The 18,204-nt window shown below is 37.1% G+C and overlaps 1 protein-coding gene and 1 pseudogene across 2 annotated transcripts; one reads left to right on the top strand and one right to left on the bottom strand.

The window, feature by feature from the left end:
* Positions 1 to 1,358: 1,358 nt before the first annotated feature.
* On the bottom strand, positions 1,359 to 8,323 carry LOC145478958 (uncharacterized; annotated as a pseudogene). The gene is made up of 6 exons (XR_014048348.1): positions 8,244 to 8,323; positions 7,738 to 7,866; positions 4,359 to 4,673; positions 3,851 to 4,042; positions 3,070 to 3,431; positions 1,359 to 2,430 (listed from the first exon to the last, which is right to left on the bottom strand). The product of XR_014048348.1 is annotated as an uncharacterized LOC145478958 (transcript).
* A 2,522-nt stretch (positions 8,324 to 10,845) lies between these two features.
* LOC145478914 (uncharacterized) lies at positions 10,846 to 16,651 on the top strand. The gene is made up of 5 exons (XM_081457106.1): positions 10,846 to 11,533; positions 12,385 to 12,558; positions 12,852 to 13,221; positions 13,424 to 15,215; positions 15,478 to 16,651. The coding sequence occupies exons 1-4, from the start codon at positions 11,480 to 11,482 to the stop codon at positions 13,690 to 13,692; spliced, it is 867 nt and encodes a 288-aa protein (XP_081313232.1). The 5' UTR covers positions 10,846 to 11,479; the 3' UTR covers positions 13,693 to 15,215; positions 15,478 to 16,651.
* Positions 16,652 to 18,204: the final 1,553 nt, after the last annotated feature.

Raw genomic sequence — 18,204 nt, 5'->3', positions numbered from 1 at the left:
CAATACATGAAGAACAAGCTACACTATCAAAGCCCTGACCAATTCTGAATTTAACTATCTTGACAGGAAAGAAATTTTATAATATATCTATTGCATAAATAGCCTATCAATTATAGTATAATTCTATGAAATCTATATTCGTGTTATGTATTACTTTGTCCAAAATCACTAATTATTACAGGGTTTCTGTATAATTTTTAGAAAATAATTAAATAAATATTGTATAAACAATTATAAACTAATTCATAGTATTTTATAATGCAGCCTCTCACAAAGCTTCCTACATTTTCAGAGCTGAAATAAATTTATTTACTGCTACTCGCTTTTTGGCAGTTTGGTGTATATCAAGCAAAGCAGCTTCACAGAAAAAAAAGGCATTAGAGCACTTAGTAGGATACATTATGTTAAACACATAATAACATGCCACAAGAAGGCTTAATGTGGCGGCCATGGAGGTGGACCCCAAGTCCAGAACGACCTCCCCCTCAACTGCTATGCTTAGCATGTCCAAATCCCAAAATTCCCCAGAACCAATGATTCTGGGGAATTTTGTCTGCTTGATCACATTGTCAAGAGATTCTTCCTCCTACATGGAAAACAAAAAAGAAATTATTGTAAATGAAGCATCCCAGGTCATCCTTGATATTCAAATACATAAAGCTTTTATAAGCTCAACCTACAGGAAAAACAGATCAAGTTATACCAATAAATTACTAACATTTAGGTATTGAACTAATTATTATAAATTACATATCTACCTTCATTCCAGGTTGTAATGTAACATTTAAAACTCAAATGATACATGTAAATGGATTATTATTTTGTATATTATTTTGTAATTGCCATTGTCAAGAAGTGTTTTTGGCTGCCTGGAGACAAGTTTTGATGGCCATTGCCATTCTGGAGAGGTGACCATTGTGGAGAGGTCAAAGTAAGAGTTAATGTATGGACCATTCACTGGGACCAAAAACAGTTGCTACTGTAGAGAGGTGGCTCTCACTGGAATATTTCATTCTGGGGTGGAAGGAACGGTAAACAACAGTGGCCCAATAAACAAACACGAGAGATTAATAAAGGTGTGATGTGTCTTCATTCCAGACCAGAATTAGAAGTGACAATACTTTGTATAACTGGGCCTTGTATGTTACATTATTTTATATTTCAATTATGCATGGAATTAGCCATACCATGCAGATCTTAATGAAGTCTTCTGTGCTTCCTCCCTTTTCCCTCAAAAGACGTGGCAACAACAAAACAGCAGCAGCCTCTTCAATTCCTTGAAATCAAAATACAACTATCAGTCAAAGATATTCCTTCTGTTTAAAGCTGATATATAATTAACATTAATATCACCCAACTAGTGGACTAATGCAAATCCTGCATTTTGATTGGCTATGCTACTAGAGGACTATTAGCAATAGTCATCGAGTAGTGAAATTCTTTTGTATTATTCCCAAATAAATCTTTCTTCAACTTGCTTTGTTAACTTTATTTCTGCTTTTTCTGTCCAACTAGTTGGGTGATACTAAAACAATCAGACCCTTTGCCCTCAGAGGCTATGGGTCTAATTGTTTAATAGTCTCTATTTGGCCTGGAATTATGCTTTGACATATATTTTTTATGTGCAGTCATTACCTTTTTGGGGAAGCTCGTAGTTTTCCAAGAGTGTAGCTGAAAAAAAACTATGAGCTTCTTGGGGCAGATGTCCATGGGAAAATATCCAAGCATATTTTTATGCTAAATGGAGGTGATTGTGTTTATTATAAAATATTTAGGGAATATCACTGAAATATTCTCCAGTCTGAGCTGGGAAATATTCAGTCATGTGACACATTTAAACCACTTGAGCATGAGCAAAGATATTTGATGGAAATTATAATAATATTTTAACAACCATGACAAAGATAATGATGACAACAAACTGTAATGTTACAGAAAATACTCAAAACCTTAACCACTGAAGTTTTTGTTCAGTTTCAGCTCCTCGACCTTCTCCCACAGAGAGTGCAATTCCACTTCACACTTCCCCATAGAAGTTTAGCCTTTACGACCCCCACTACTGCAAAATTTGCAATACCTTCTGTGTGGTGTGTATAGATATTTTCTGGAAGCACACACTGATTTCAAAAGTGCATGATAAGTCACATTAGGTAAAAAAAAAAACACCTCTAGTCAATAATGTATGTAATGTATGTATTATGAAGGGAACCAACAAGAAGACAAATTATGCATAATTTTACAATAGAAATTACCTTTTTTTTTTGATGGGTTTTCTGTGAGAGCATCTTTCATAGCTGGCACCACATCTTTTGCAATTTGTTGAGGTTCGGCAAATGCCAGGATTTTCTCCACCCAGACCTGCTGAAAAGTTTCAGTCATTTCCCTTACAGGGTTTTTCCTGCCCAAAATTCTTGCAAACTCTGCCTTTATCTGAAATTAAAAGAAATGCTTACATTTATGTCTTTAACTGATTGAAGCGAAGCCTAAGAATTAAGTAAAATCTACCTAGTTTATGTGCAGTTACAATGGAACTGTTAATACTGTCACTTCATTATTACAGCCACTTTATTCTGGCCCAGACAAAAGCTCAGTCATTTGTTTATTTAGAAAAAATCCTTTTACCCAGCCACCATTTTAATACGGCCAGATTCTTGTGGCCCATTGGTGACTGGATTGACAGGTTTCCACTGTATATCGTATCACAAGGTGTAACAAATTGCAATAAAACCAACAATGTACAATCTCAAATAATATGACAGTCTAGGTCGCTACCTTACCCTCATTCCATGTTGAAAACTCTTATAGTCCTTAGGTGCATTACTTTTCCACAATACACAACAAATTTAGGGGTTCAACAGATGAAAAACATGGATCACTGAATATCATACAACTTTTGTTAAGGATTGTAAGAACATAATGATAACAAAAAAGATGAATGGTATAAAGCCTTTAACTTCCAGTTTCACTGTATCTTAAAGGAAACAGTATAAATTCCATTTCCATAAGATATTTCAATGATATCCGAGTTTTTATGGTTACTTACTACCTCCTCCTCTCAGATACACTCACCCCAAATGGTGTTTTAAGTGCTGGGTATTCTTCAATGAAGCTACTTATGGGTACCGTTTCTTTGAGGAACCACTGCCTTCTGTGGCTATGTGTCAACTCCATGAGTTCCTTCACCATTGCCAAATTTCGGTTAGATGATCGGGCCATTTCTTTCTTCACGGCTTTAACATGCTCCTGGCAAGTCTCTGCTGTTTCGCCTTCTGGCATTTCAAATATTTCTTCTATGCGCCTTTTTTTCGGCTGTGGTTCTTTTTTTCTCCCATGTCATTATTATGGTTCCTTGCTGTGGATGTTTCCACTCCCTTTTGTCCAGTTTTCCTCAGGTTTTTGAATCGGTTCTTAAATGCTGTTTCCCAGGAACCCTGAAGTTTTGATAAGCAGTTGAATTACCATACAAGAACACAATAAGACATATCAGCTACAGTGACACTTGCTGTGTAGTGGATTCCCACTAAGTAAATTTACAGATAGAATGGGCAACTTTTGATATATTGAAATTCAGCTTGTTAGTGAGGTCTTGAGGACATAAACAACATAAATGAATAAACATGGTCATTCAAGTGCTCACATTCAAGCTTTGATACTGTGATGCAAATTACAAGGAAACAGTCTCTTTTCAATAAATATTTGCCACTCACTGTCGCTGCAAAATTTATGTTCTTATACCTTTTTTTCCTAAACAACTTTTCCTAAGCTGCAACAGGAAGAAAAAAAACATGCTTCCTTGGAACTTTTATCGAAATACACTATAATGACTATAAACGTTGTTCACTCAACTTACAATTCCACTGCCAATGGCATCTCTCAAAAAAGGAAACTTTTTTATGAGAAGGAAGGCAACATGCTCCCTCTCTGCCTTTGTAGGGTACATTGTGTGTACCCTTAGACTGGAACACACATCTCTCGTCAACTCATTCCTCTTGTTGCCCGTCAACTTTTTTTCTTCAAGTGCCTTGTTTACAGCAGGTGAAAACTGAGGGGAAAAGATAACATTGCAATCAGTCTAATTTTTTTACTGAAATCCATGGAACCATACAGGTTAAGTACAATTTGCCTATGCAGCATTTACCTGTAAGATATTAATATATTCTTTTTAAATTCTGGGAATGAAACTGGTTGTACTGAGTAAAGGAAGCAAAAGTCTGTAAGTAATACTAGATTTTGGGAAAATGTTCATCCAAATAATAACCTTGTTTAGGTGTTGTCTACTGCTCTAAATATGTTAGAAGAGGCTTTGGAAGACCTCTCAGTCATTAACTTATTGCATAACATTTTACAAACAAACTCACAGTAGATGGAACCTGAAAATTCACCAGCCAAGATGAACCACACTTTGAGTTTAAAGGTTGACAGGGACTAAAGGCACATAATTTCGAAGATGAAGAAGATGACAGTGTTGAGGCAGGAGAAGATGACAGGGACTTTGCTAAAGAAGGTGGAGATGACTTTGCTGAAGATGGTGATGACTTAGTTGAAGATGCTGATGACTCTGTTGAAGATGACGATGAGGACTTTGCTGAAGATATTGATGCGTTGGCTGAAGAAGATGCTAACTCAATGGATGAAGTAATTGAAAGATCACTTGAACTTGGATGTGAGTTTATCTGATTAATACATAAAGAAATGAATCAATAAAATGTATATTAATAACTGTTGTTAGTATATACCACACAAGTGAATAGTGCTTTTCGCTTGCGCTGATTGGCTAGCTTGGAGGTGATTAACCAGTACTATTCACCTCTGAGCAGCTGAAGAAAAACAAAGTGGCTCCCCGTTTCAAATAAAGTTACTCTCAAACAAGTAAAGTTACTCTTTGGTCTGCTAGTTATTCAGCTTGTGTGGTATATACTAAAACAATCATTCACCTCAGAGTTGGTGAAAGTGGTGGATATTTACCTCCACTTTGGTGAATAATTGAAGGGGTGAGTGCAAAACCATGCTAAGTGACGATTTGGGTGAAAAAAAAAATTTTCGCGAAAGGGCTTGAATTTTTGCATGTGGTCTTCAATGTAATAGAAAAACGCGGCCCTGTATTTTTGTCGCTGGGTTTTGCTTCGTTTTCGAGTTATAACGTATGCAAAAATACTTGGCTTTTCCTAGCCATGTCTTTAGGAGTTTATTTGTTGAACAGCAAACAGGCAGACTGTTTATAGTGTATGAAGTCAAAATCAAATCTCACAGCATATATAGAGCGGAAATCTGGGAACAGATTGTTTACATCGGCTATTGTGACGTGAGCACAACACGTGAATCGATCGAGCGGCAAACGAAATACCATCGAACTAAAAAGAGATGTGCCGCATTAGAGCTCTGTCAACTAATATCTTAAGCATTGTGTTAAAGTACCTTGTGTGCCTGCCTGGTGGTTGAGAGGCATCATAAAGCCTCGATAAACCCGTAAGTCATCAGCACGTTTTAAAGAATCAAAATGTGTTCTGAAACTTCGAAGGTAGCTGATATACCGTAATCGTGTTATCGGCGTTCGAAGTCAGATCGAGCCAGGCAGCAAAGTCCAAGAGCAGTTCTTGCCCAAGAAAAATACCCTCTCGTGAGTTGTGGCCCATTTGCCAAGCGTTGCTAGTGTCAAAGTTTGGAAAGCGAGAACTGGTTTTTGAGTGATAAAATTTGTCTTGTATCGACCGCCATGCTTTCCCGCGCACGAGGTGTAAAGAGCCTTCCCGGCATGCATTGCGATCACGTTCTGCTCGCGTTTCTCGAACTGGTAACTAGATTGTTTCGGCTTTTTTCATTTAAAGATAATAATGGCCAACAAGTAGCGATCGATTGTAACATAGATCTGTGATCCAGGTTGCTTTGATTTTATTTCATATCGGCATGATTTGTAGTGTTTTGAACTTCTGGGATCAGCGGACATGCAGATGTATGGAGACCCGTACGTTGCGCAGAAGGGTTAATTTGTTAAACTGTTAGGCGGTGCGTGACATAAAGCTACGATCGCGTTTGTCGAAAAATATGTATTATCTCGTGATTTTTAGCCATTTAAGACGTTGCTGTATTTGGAAAAGTGCTTATTTGATGTTTATTTGTTCAGTGCAGATAGTCATTGTCCCAGATAACCAAAGTAAGTTCCTGATGTTAACACTATTTTCCGGCCGCCATATTTGACCTATTGAAACCTGAAATCAACATTTTTGAGCTTATACGTTGCGTGAAATTAACATTTTGCTGTTTTCTAAGTGAAATCAACATCCTTGCCGTCACGCGTTAACGTGAAATCAGCATTTTGACCTATTTAGAGCTGAAATCGACATTTTTGAGCTTATACGCTGCGTTAAATCAACATTTTGCTGTTTTCTAAGTGAAATCAACATCCTTGCCGTCAAGCGCTACCGTGAAATCAGCATTTTGACCTATTTAGAGCTGAAATCAACATTTTTGAGCTTATACGCTGCGTGAAATTAACATTTTGCTGTTTTCTAAGTGAAATCAACATCCTTGCCGTCACACGTTAATGTGAAATCAGCATTTTTACCTATTTAGACCTGAAATCAACATTTTTGAGCTTATACGTTGCGTGAAATCAACATTTTGCTGTTTTCTAAGTGAAATCAACAACCTTTCCGTCACGGGTTAACATGAAATCAACATTTAAACCTTTTTTGACCTGAAATCGACATTTTTGAGCTTTTACGTTGCGTGAAATTGACATTTTGCTGCTCTCTAAGAGAAATCAACATCCTTGCCGTCGCGCGTTAACATGAGTCAACGTTTTAACCACTTTTGACCTGAAATCAATAAATTTGACCTTATATAAGTTGCGTGAAATTGACATTTTGCTGGTTTTTAAGTAAAATCAAAGTCCTTGCGGTCGCGGCGGGCCGATCCTTTGTTATAATAAACCGAGGCGAGACTTCGACTTATAACAAAGGCTTGGCTTGGCTATTATAACAAAGGGTCGGCTCTGTTTATCATAACAAAGGCCCGGCTTCGTTTATTTGAAGACCTCGGCGGGAAAAGGGCGCTAGGTATTTTAATCAAAAGTGAACTTTGTCGAAAACGCTCCAAATTTCCCATACAGTTTTGTGTAGGTATGTTTAACAATGTCCCGTAGTTTTTCCGCTAAGCTTCGCTTCGTTTTCGAGATATTGCGTATGCAGAAAAACCACTCGGTTTTCCTAGCGGCGTCTTTATAAACGAAGCAAAAACCAGCGACAAAAATACAGGACCACGTTTTTCTATTACATTGAAGACCGCATGCAAAAATTCAAGCCCTTTCGCGAAAATTTTTTTTTTCACCCAAATCGTCACTTAGCATGGTTTTGCACTCACCCCTTCAATTGTTAATTATTGTCAAGTGGAAATAGTTCAAGAACCACTAAATGGGGGCACTAAAGAAATATAAAATTTAAACCACCGAAATCTGGGAAGGCTGATACAAAGAGAAAGTAAGATTTTAATTTGCCCATATTCTAAAACAAGGTCTGTAAAAAGTTAAATTAATTTAAGACACCCCATCCAATGAAAGAGAAAGAAGCCACATTTAACTCAGCAAATCACTGTTTTGATTCATGACACTTAACACATTTTCATACAGCTAAGTTAATTAAATTCAGCTAGAGTTTAATAGCTAATACTGGTGGTTGTTGTATATCTTGACAAATATTACTTGTATCAATATACAGTGGCTTAATTCTCAGTAAACCTCACCTCCTCCATGCTACTCTCTTTTACAAACTTAGCACATGCAGCCTTGACTCTTAACACTTGACCCCCACTAATTCCGCAAGACTTCAGAAGCTCCTCACTGGCAGAAGTCAAGTCCTCTACTGTAATAAGCTACAGAGAGACAATTTCAGTAAAAGGCAATTTCCTACTATTCAAACCCACTTCTTATCTTAGGAGAGTTTATTACAATCAAAATTTATCCCCTAGGAATAAAACAGCGCCAGTGTGATGATCCCCTAATTGTATGTTTAACCTGGTTTTTCTTTGGCCCTGAAAAAGAAGCCAACTATCCGGTAAAGCCCTTCAGAAGTAAGCTTACTGTATGTACAAGAGAGTGATAAAAATGAAATTAAAACCCGAAAATTACTGTGGAAGGAATTTCTGTCGTGTAATTTCACCAGATTTTAATTCCATACGGTAATGAAAGGGTCAACAAGGCTATCAAGGGTCAATCGATGGAAACAGCGAGTTTTCAGCGGCAAACCTACCTCGTCTTTGACCAGATTCTGAATTGTTTCCTCCTTTACTCGCCCTTGTAAGAGAAAGCGCTCCAATTCTATGTCCATGTTAAATGCTGCAATCAAAAATCGTTGAAACAGTGAGCTTAGAAGTATCAAAATATTTGCATTTGTATTGTGAAAAAGGTCAGCACAATTTAATTATGGGTCGTGACCTCATGTACCGGTACAGAGAGGAATGACCATTACACTGCTTTTCTTTACAAGTCTTTGTTTAGCTTTTGTATATTGTTAGGTATTTTGTTATCGGTTCTTTAGTATCGGTTCAATACACGCGGACAGTTACCACAAATTAACATGGGCCGTACATGCACGAGTGAACATCGTCATATGGAATGAAAGATTCAAAAGGAGATTACCGCAATTAGCGACACTTAACAAAGAAAGTGATAAGTTACTAACCTTTTATAGTCTTTTCTTCAATTTTGAGGTAAATGAAGAGCGAAATGAAGCCTGTGTAGCGATCGATACTCACACAACCGTTGCAAAACGAAAGAGTGCACCAACCTAGCTTGCCCGCGCAAACTTTCATATCTCATATCACGTGTCTGCTCACATGTAGAAATATTTTTGTCTAGGGTAGACAGAGTAAGCAATCACAAGGCCCGTGAAAGAGCAACCCTTGCATTGTTTCGTTTCAAGAGTTCGTTAAAAGTATTCCACTGGGTATCTTGTGTTTTCTTATGGCTTTTTACCTGAATTTGTGGTCTTGACAGAAATCTCTGCTTTATCCAGGGGAGGAGGGGTGACATGAGCCACTTGAATGACCTTTGGAGTGTGATGGTAATCTATTCCCCGCGCGCGGGAAAGTTGGAAGGTCAATCCAGGGCGCATAGAATATAAATAAGCGCCCAGGTCAATCGAAGTGAACGAACCTAGACCTAGCTGAGATAGATCTGATATACGATGGCGTATCGTTGCAATCTTTGCGTGAATTTCATCGCCATTACATTGTCCTTTCTGCTTAACCATTTGTATCGTTGTCATTCCAGCGATCCGAACTTCCACGCTCTTTGTGGAATTAATGGCTGCGCGAAGACCTACAGGAAATGCATTTCTTTCCGAAACCATATCATTAGAAAGCACGGAGATTTGTTAAAGGCCGAAAAAAGTGGAGGAAACGTACAAGAGATCAATCACAACTCGAGTGGAAGTGATATGGATGGTGAAATAAATGAAGACGACGATGGCACCTACGATTTTGCACCTTTGCCGCCGTTTGACTTTCAGCGAGAATCGGAAGAAATCCGTCGTACTGGCGCCCTACATTTGTTGAGAATGAAAGATAAAGACAGAGTTTCGCAGGCAGGTATCGATTCTTTCATTGAAAATACCACCAGCATAGTGAGAACAAGTATAGAGATACTAAAAGCGGGGCTTATGAACAGATTGGATACAGCCGGAATAGATTTTAGCGCAGTTCCCGGCCTGCCAGAACTTTTCCAGGAAGACAGCTTGGCAGTGAATCCTTTTTCTGGCTTAACAAACGAAAACGAGCAAAACAAATACTTTAAAGATCACTTGAATCTTGTGGTAAGTTACCTTGTCACTAAAGATAAAGTAAAATAATAAAAATCTAGAGATAATAATAATGCACCAGTCAATGTAGGGGTGCCGGACATACCCCGGGGAATTTGACATTTTAGCCTATTTTGATGTCCCTTCCCTGGGGTTAACATGTTTCTAAGATGATGTCTATTTGCTGCAACAGACTTTCTCTCTCATCTTGTTATATCCCAAGCTTTGTAAAGAGGCATTTCTCCCAAGAAAAAGCATCTATTATAGCTGTTTATTTTGAGCATTGAATAATTTTAACAAGTATTATACATTGAACTCACTATCTCTTTTCTGATTGGCCAAAAGCGTACAGTGAATTTTCGAAATCAGCACCTGTGATGTTGTAACTGCAGATTATACAATAATCATGTCAAGGTCATAGGTAATCATGTGAAGGTCACAGGTAACCATGTTGTGCATGACCATGGTCCATGATTTCTAAAGGTAATCATGTCAAGTTTGCTCACTTTGTTTTGCTTGCTGTCAGTATGGGAGCACAAACATGAGTTTTTTTAGTTTCGTTCAATGTGTAATAAAACAATTATTAGATTCGGTTTTTGTGATATCCAGAATAATCAAGGTCTCGGTAAGGGTTATCAGCCTCGGCCTTTGGCTTCGGCTGGTAGCCTTGACCTTGACCTTCATTATTCTCGGATATCACAAAAACCTAATCTAATAATTGTTTATAAATGGTCAATGAACACAGGTGCACAAAGGGAACTTCCTTAAGGACACTGCAGTGCTAAAGAAGTCTGGGTAGATAAATGTTTTAAAGACAGCTGGAGTAGGTTCCATGCGCTTGCATGATCTTGTCAACAAATAACGAGTGCTTTTTCCTTCACATTTAGCTTCTTGTTCAAATAGATAACATCTGTATTTACTTTATTTTTGACCAGTTTTAATTTTGAAGTTATGAAGACTTCAAATCAACCATGTTCATTTCAAGGACACTTATAAATTACTATAAATAAAATTACTTAATGTGCTATAATCAGGATGATATCATAAAGAGAAATTGTTGTCTGAAAATGCCTTTATTGGACATCATTCTGATTGGAAACTTACACAGGAGCCAAGAAAGATTGTCATGGGACAGTACCATAAGAAGGTGCGTAGAGGGAACAAGTTAAAGGACATTAGAAAAACAGATGATGCATACTACATTCCATTACTCGAAAGTCTGGAGCAGCTGTTGAATGATGACTCTATTTTAGAAGAGGTTTGTGCTTAAATTGTTTTGAACTTGATAAAACATGCTACCTTACACAGTGCTACATTTTGTATTTTGATTCAACATTTGTGTTATTCCACATGTGTTTGATAAGTGTAGTGTATTGTGTTGTTTCAGAAAATATCCATAACCCCCCAACAGAAGGTTTTTTAGCTTGAACCCCCAAACCCCTCAGGAAATTCCAGTTTAGCGTCATACTTTCCTTAAAAAAAATTCTTTTAAAACCGCTTCCCCCTTAGAATTTCCGATAGCCTTCCTTGGCGAATTCTGGAACTCCACATTTGTTTTTTTTTTTAGATTGACAATCCACACATAAGAAATGATGGTCTTCTTAGTGACTACTGTGATGGAGACATTTTCAGACAACATCCACTTTTCTCACGGGATCCCAAAGCCTTGCAATTGATTCTATATTTTGATGAATTTGAAGTATGCAATCCTCTTGGATCAAGGGCCAATAAGCACAAGATTGGTATGTTTATATAATAGCCATTGGTCACTGAACCCATGCTGTCTCATTAACAGAGAATAGTCTCAAGATTGTATATCGTTTACCTAAATGTAGCCTGTTCCAGGCTCTCAGTGGTTGGTAATGAGCAAAAAAAGGAGGGTGAGGAATAGAAGAAATGAGGGAGGACTAAAGTGGAAAGTGAGGGAGAGAGCTTGGTAGTCATCTTGGTAGTCATCTTTATTTAGAATGACTGCCACATTTGTTTGCCTCAATGGCTTACTCACTGACAGCAACAGTGAACATTGTATAATTTTAGAGCTCTCCAATTCTAACATTTCTTACCTCATGCAATCAAAATACTCGTTTGTTGAATAGAAAACAATTCTTGTACTTGAAAGTTAACACTCAAAGTAATTATTATTGTATTCCTTAATATCATTATTTAGGAGGCTTTTATTACACTCTTGGAAACATATGACCAGAAAATAGATCACACAAGAATGCCATTCAGTTACTTGGCCTAGTTACAACCAAACACCTAAAAAAATATGGAGTGGAACCTCTACTGAATGCTTTTATGCAAGATTTGGCTCAACTAGAACAAGTGAGTGTTTTGTAGAGACTAGATCTTGAAATCACTATTTTATATCCCATGGGTATCATCAAAACAAGTGAGCAACATTTTGCAGCATAAACAAAAATGATCACTGTTGATTTGATTCAATATAAGAAACTTCAGTATCATGATGATCATTGATTCCACTCTGAGTTTTTTGCAACCTTTCCCATTAATAATACTTTTTACTATTATATCCATATTGATTATGTAGATCCAACCTTAAGCACATTTGTACAATTGTTCATAATTTTAGGATGCAGGTCACCAGTTTCTGATAAATGGGGAACCTCGATCACTTCGGGGATCAGTTGCTTTTTTTTGCGGGGATAATCTTGGCTCCCAGTTCATTGGAGGATTCAAGGAAGGATCGCAGGCGCATAGACCTTGTAGGGAGTGCATGGGCGACAAAAATCAGATTAAGACTCATGTAAGTATGGGTAATACCCTTTAAGCACTAACCCACCTTAGTTTTGGTTGTAATTTCGAAGTTAAAAGTGGAACTGACCATTCAGTTGTAAATGTGGTTGCTCCTCAAATCAGCAGAAGTAAATGACATGCATGAGCAGTCATGTAACTCAGACTGCAGATGAATTCTACTCAGGATGACAAAATGCTACCAATTTTAGTGTTACAAGTGACATAAAAATTTCTTTTTCAGAAAGTTCAAACCATTGGCAGCATCTATGATGTGTAATAACATTTTCTCTCTCTTTTTTTTAGTTTCATGAAAGAGATTTTGTTTTGAGAACCCGTGATAGCCATAACAGACAGTGCATTCGACTTGTCAACAACCCACATTACAGTAAGACGTATGGTATCAACTCTGATTCTGTTCTGAACAAATCAAGGTATTATCATGTGGTTGGCGGGCTGCCTCCAGATGCAATGCATGATATCTTGGAAGGTGTTCTGCATTACAGTGTCAAAGAAACGTTGAAAGTATTGATATTTGAAAAGCAATTTATTACAATTGATGAACTCAATGAACGCATCTCTTCTTTTGATTATGGCTATCAAAATGATTCAAACAAGCCAGCACCAATCCAGCGAAGTCGCCTTCTGTCAGATGACCACACTATCAAACAGCATGGTAATATGATTAGTATAAATACAAATTTATAGTCGTATACTTTAGGTTTGTAACTGACAGTTAATAATTGAAATGATGTTTGCATGATCTTATTACTTTTGTTGGTGTTTTCCTTTAATTATGGTAGCTGCCTGGTAAAAGCTTGTTCATTCAGTTACTTTATTTATTTATTCACCTACCTATTTTTTCTCTTTATTAAAAGCAAACCAAATTTGGTGCCTGGCCAGAAATCTGCCTCTTCTGATTGGTGGTCTTATTCCTGATGAAGATGAACACTGGGGTCTTTTCTGTGATTTGCTTGAGATAATGCGCATAATTTTTGCACCAACAGTGAGTGGTAATCAAGTGGCTTATTTACAAGTTTTGATTCAAAATCACCATGAGAAGTTTAAAGAATTATATCCAGACTGTTCCATAACACCCAAGATGCATTACATGATACATATGCCACGAACAATATTGAGGTACTAAATAAATCAGTGTTTAGAAGGATAACTTGTTAATGAATTATTGCTATTTTTGGCCCTCAAGTTTGTTATTGAAGCTTTCCAAAGTAAACTTCACCTTTGCTGGATCTTTAACAAGCCAAAGTGAAACTTTAAGATAACAAGTCCTTGGTTATTTGTATGAAAGTCGTTAAAATTGGAAAATTTAAATTATCAGGCAGCTTAATTTATTGACTATCAGAACTGGGTATGACACGCGCCTCATACAGTTTGATGTAACACAAAAGAAATAATCACGCAGCTTAACATTTTGACTATCAGAACTGGCGGGTGGCACGCCTCATACAGTCTGATGTAACACAAAAGAAATGATTATGCAGCTTAATGTAATAACTATCAGAACTGGCGGGTGGCACGCCTCATACAGTCTGATGTAACACAAAAGAAATGATTATGCAGCTTAACGTAATAACTATCAGAACTGGCGGGTGGCACGCCTCATACAGTCTGGTGTAACACAAAAGAAATGATTATGCAGCTTAATGTAATAACTATCAGAACTGGCGGGTGGCACGCCTCATACAGTCTGATGTATTAACACAAAAGAAATAAATATGCAGCTTAATGTAATAACTATCAGAACTAGCGGGTGGCACACCTCATACAGTTTGATGTAACACAAAAGAAATAATCATGCAGCTTAATGTAATAAGTATCAGAACTGGCAGGTGGCACACCTCATACAGTCTGATGTAACACAAAAGAAATGATTATGCAGCTTAATGTATTAACTATCAGAACTGGCGGGTGGCACGCCTCATACAGTCTGATGTAACAAAAGAAATAATCATGCAGCTTAATGTATTAGCTATCACAACTGGCGGGTGACACACCTCTTACAGCTTGATGTAGTCAACTTATTGTCCATCGCTCCAGATGGGCTGACATTGCTTTAAGGTACTTCCAGTTTTTAAATACAACCTTTATTTCAACATGATTACATATCACTTAGCTTTCACCAAGTGTGGGTTCGATACCTCAGGTCAGTTGTGTCATTACATAGTGAACATTGATGATGATGTACAACTTTTGATTTAGCATTGGACCTCTCATACGAAGCTGGTGCATGCGCTTCGAGGCTAAGCATCATGAATTCAAGCGGCTTGCAGCACACTTGGGAAATTTCACAAACTTGCCCTATTCTCTTGCAAAGCGTCACCAAGAGGGTGTATGTTACCGTCTTCAAACTTCAGAGGGCAATCTGTCATCTTTTATCAAGAAAGGGATTGAAACAGGACCAGGTAATATTAGTAGTCTTTATAACTTGTAAATAGATAAACAAGATGGCTTAAATGTTAAAGATGAATATGTTGAATCAGAAGCATTGTTAATTGTACATGGACTAATTTAGCTGCATATGCAAATCATTTTTCCATGATAATTTAACATTTAAATTTCAGGTCACTGCTGCTATGCAGGAGATGTGGACTACTGCAATGTCCTTTCTGGGGATAATCCAGAAGTTACTAATGAGACACCAATAACTGAGTAAGTTATGACTGTAATAAATCTAGTTATAGATGTTAATGACTATTGGTTAGTTTTCCTATTGTTTCAATACCAAGACCGTGTGCAACACTAATAGGTTACCTTTCAAGATACCATTACAACATGAGTTATTATGGTGTAATAGTATAATTATATTACAAAAATGCAAAGAGTGTACTTGCCCAAATACGGCCTGTCACGTTAGGCATACTGTGACAGTCATATCTATTGACTTGTTTCTTTTTCTGTTTTGTTTTTACAGGTTGAAATGGGTTTCTATTCTTGGAACTAAATACAAAACTGGCTGCACTTTGCAAATTGACACAGATCAGTACGACAATCCAGTTTTTGGACAAGTACTGAAAATTTGCATTGTAGATGGAAACTTCAGTGATATTTGCTTTGTTGTCTCAAAACTGACAACCACTCAGTTTGACAGCCATTATCAAAGTTTTGAGGTGCAAACCATACACCCTAGAAGGAAACTGATAGTTCACCACACAGACCTGGCCTCTTTCTTGCCTCTAAATCAAGTCAAACCGTATGGTGTTGTAACAAGAAATAAATATATTGTGCAAAGATTTGACATTGGAACAATCAATTAACGAAAGATTTAATTCGTATGAGCAACATAAACATTTCATTTGGTGCACAAAAGTGATCAATACAGTGTTGTTTTCTTTTTTTTCTAATCTTGCTTTTGGTCTTTAAGGGGGAAAATATTACAGCTGCTGTTCAATTACTGTATGTACCCCTTTCATGGATTAAGTATGTGATGTCACTGAGATTGACAAAGAGCTCTAATTACAAGCAAATAATTTATCTTTATGCCCACAAATAATGTGCCCAAGGTTATAAAAAGGGCTTGACTGATTTGTATGTGTCTAGTACAGTTTAAAGAAATTCACCATTTTTCCAGTTTTTAACTTGTACAGTTTTAATTTTCAATATCATAATGTAACATGAATTTAGCTGATCTCGCATGCATTTTTGACTGGTTTAAAATAATTTCACATAGGTTAGTTATTGATTTTTAATTATTGTGTATTTTAGAGGGCCACAAGTTTATTAATTGTATAACTATTACATGCTTTACCCTTGACAGTATAAATAAAGATTGATTGGTTGATAAACAATATACTGTCTATTTTATCACTTTATAATGTATAATACTTTTCTCTCCACCATAGTCTAGAAATATTTTGTCATAAGCTTGAATAATGAGCTAGATAAAATTAACCATAGATTATGTGCTCAAGATTTCTATGATGTGGTAGTTGAAGAGTCGAAGCACTCGGCCAATCAGATTGCAGCATTTCCATTAGTGTTCAAATATTGAAAATCTGGCATTGTGATGGGTTCTCCATTATTTTCTATATTGCAGTTAGATTATGAGCTCGTGATTTCTATATTGTGCAGTAGGAATCTAGAGTGAACATGGTAACATTTACCTCTTGATATAGTTTAAGTAACTCATAATTACTGTCAGAGTGCAAGGAGATCGTCCAACAAATGAGTGACCAAAAACCACATTGTAGTGATGACATGATCACTCTACGAATCCAGTGGCTTTGATGCATTAATCACGTAGATTAATTAATATAAATAAATACCTCCCATGCAGTAAGAAAAAAAATAACTCTCTTCCCCAAAGTAAGTTATTTTAACTCTTCTATAAGAGTTGAAGTAACTCCTCCAAAGTGGCTTCCAACTGAAAGTGAATAAAATTCACTCTCTGGTAGAGTGAAACTAACTCATTCAGATAGAGTGAAACTAACTCTTCTCACAGAGTAAATGTAACTCCTTCCAAGGAACTCCGAAACTGAGTTATACTAACTCTACTTGGCGAGTTAAAATAACTCCGGCCTCCTGATGGCTGGAATTCAACTCCTACATGGAGTAAAATTTAACTCCTTTTTGGGGTTAAAATAACTCCCAAAAAATTAACTCCAGCTTGAAGAGTTAAATTAACCCCACAATGGGGGTTAATTTAACTCGCTGAAATTTACTGTGTGTGGTAAAAGGTGTACATTTTTAGGGGCCATCATTTTCTTAGTATGCCTACGAAACCAGAAATTGAATGGCTACTCTTCTAGTGCTCTTCGGAATTTTTTAATCCATGAATCCATTTTTTGATCATCCGATGTCTGAACGGATAGAACGTCGCATGCACTCGTCCTAAAGAAATAGCAGTGTGTGGTAAAATTTGTCTGTCTTTTGGGTCCTTCATGTTTTTCAGTATGCCTACGACAACATAAATTGAATGGCTGTTATTCTAAAACTCTTGGGAATAATTAATCGATAAATCCATTTCTTGAGCATCCGATGCCTGAACGGGAGAAACGTCGCATACACTTTCCTGAAGGAATGGCAGTGTTTGTGGTCAAAGTCGTACATCTTTAGGCGCCTGCATGTTTCTGAGTATGGCTACCAAACAACAAATTGAATGGGTACTCTTCTAGTACTCTTGGGAAGTTTTTAATCCATAAATCCATTTTATGATCATGCGATGTCTAAACGGACAAAACGTCGCATGCACCCCTGGTAAAGGAATAGCAGTGCTTGTGGTAAAAGGTGTATATTTTTCGGGGCCATCATTTTGTTAGTATGCCTACGAAACGAAAAATTGAGTGGCTACTCTTCTAGTACTCTGCGGAATTTTTTAATCCATGAATCCATTTCTTGATCATCCGATGTCTGAACGGATAGAACGTCGCCTGCACTCGTCCTAAAAAAATAGCAGTGTGGTAAAATTTGTCTGTCTTTTGGGTCCTTCATGTTTTTCAGTGTGCCTACGAAAACATAAATTGAATGGCTATTATTCTAAAACTCTTGGGAATAATTAATCGATAAAACCATTTCTTGAACATCCGATGCCTGAACGGACGAAACGTCGCATGCACTGTCTTAAAGGAATAGCAGTGTTTGTGGGCAAAGTCGTACATCTTTAGGGGTCCTTCATGTTTCTGAGTATGGCTTCGAAACAGCA

This window comes from Orbicella franksi, chromosome 2 (genome assembly GCF_964199315.1).
Source record: "Orbicella franksi chromosome 2, jaOrbFran1.1, whole genome shotgun sequence".
Classification (NCBI taxonomy): domain Eukaryota; kingdom Metazoa; phylum Cnidaria; class Anthozoa; order Scleractinia; family Merulinidae; genus Orbicella; species Orbicella franksi.
Note: the sequence above shows the minus strand (reverse complement) of the source record. Positions and strands in the feature narration are given on the sequence as shown.

Coding starts and splice junctions, on each gene's coding strand:
- LOC145478914 (XM_081457106.1), top strand. CDS start 11,480: ATGAATTTGAAGTATGCAATCCTCTTGGATCAAGGGCCAATAAGCACA. Junction 12,559..12,851: donor AAAATCAGATTAAGACTCAT/GTAAGTATGGGT, acceptor TCTTTTTTTTAG/TTTCATGAAAGAGATTTTGT. Junction 13,222..13,423: donor CCACACTATCAAACAGCATG/GTAATATGATTA, acceptor CTTTATTAAAAG/CAAACCAAATTTGGTGCCTG.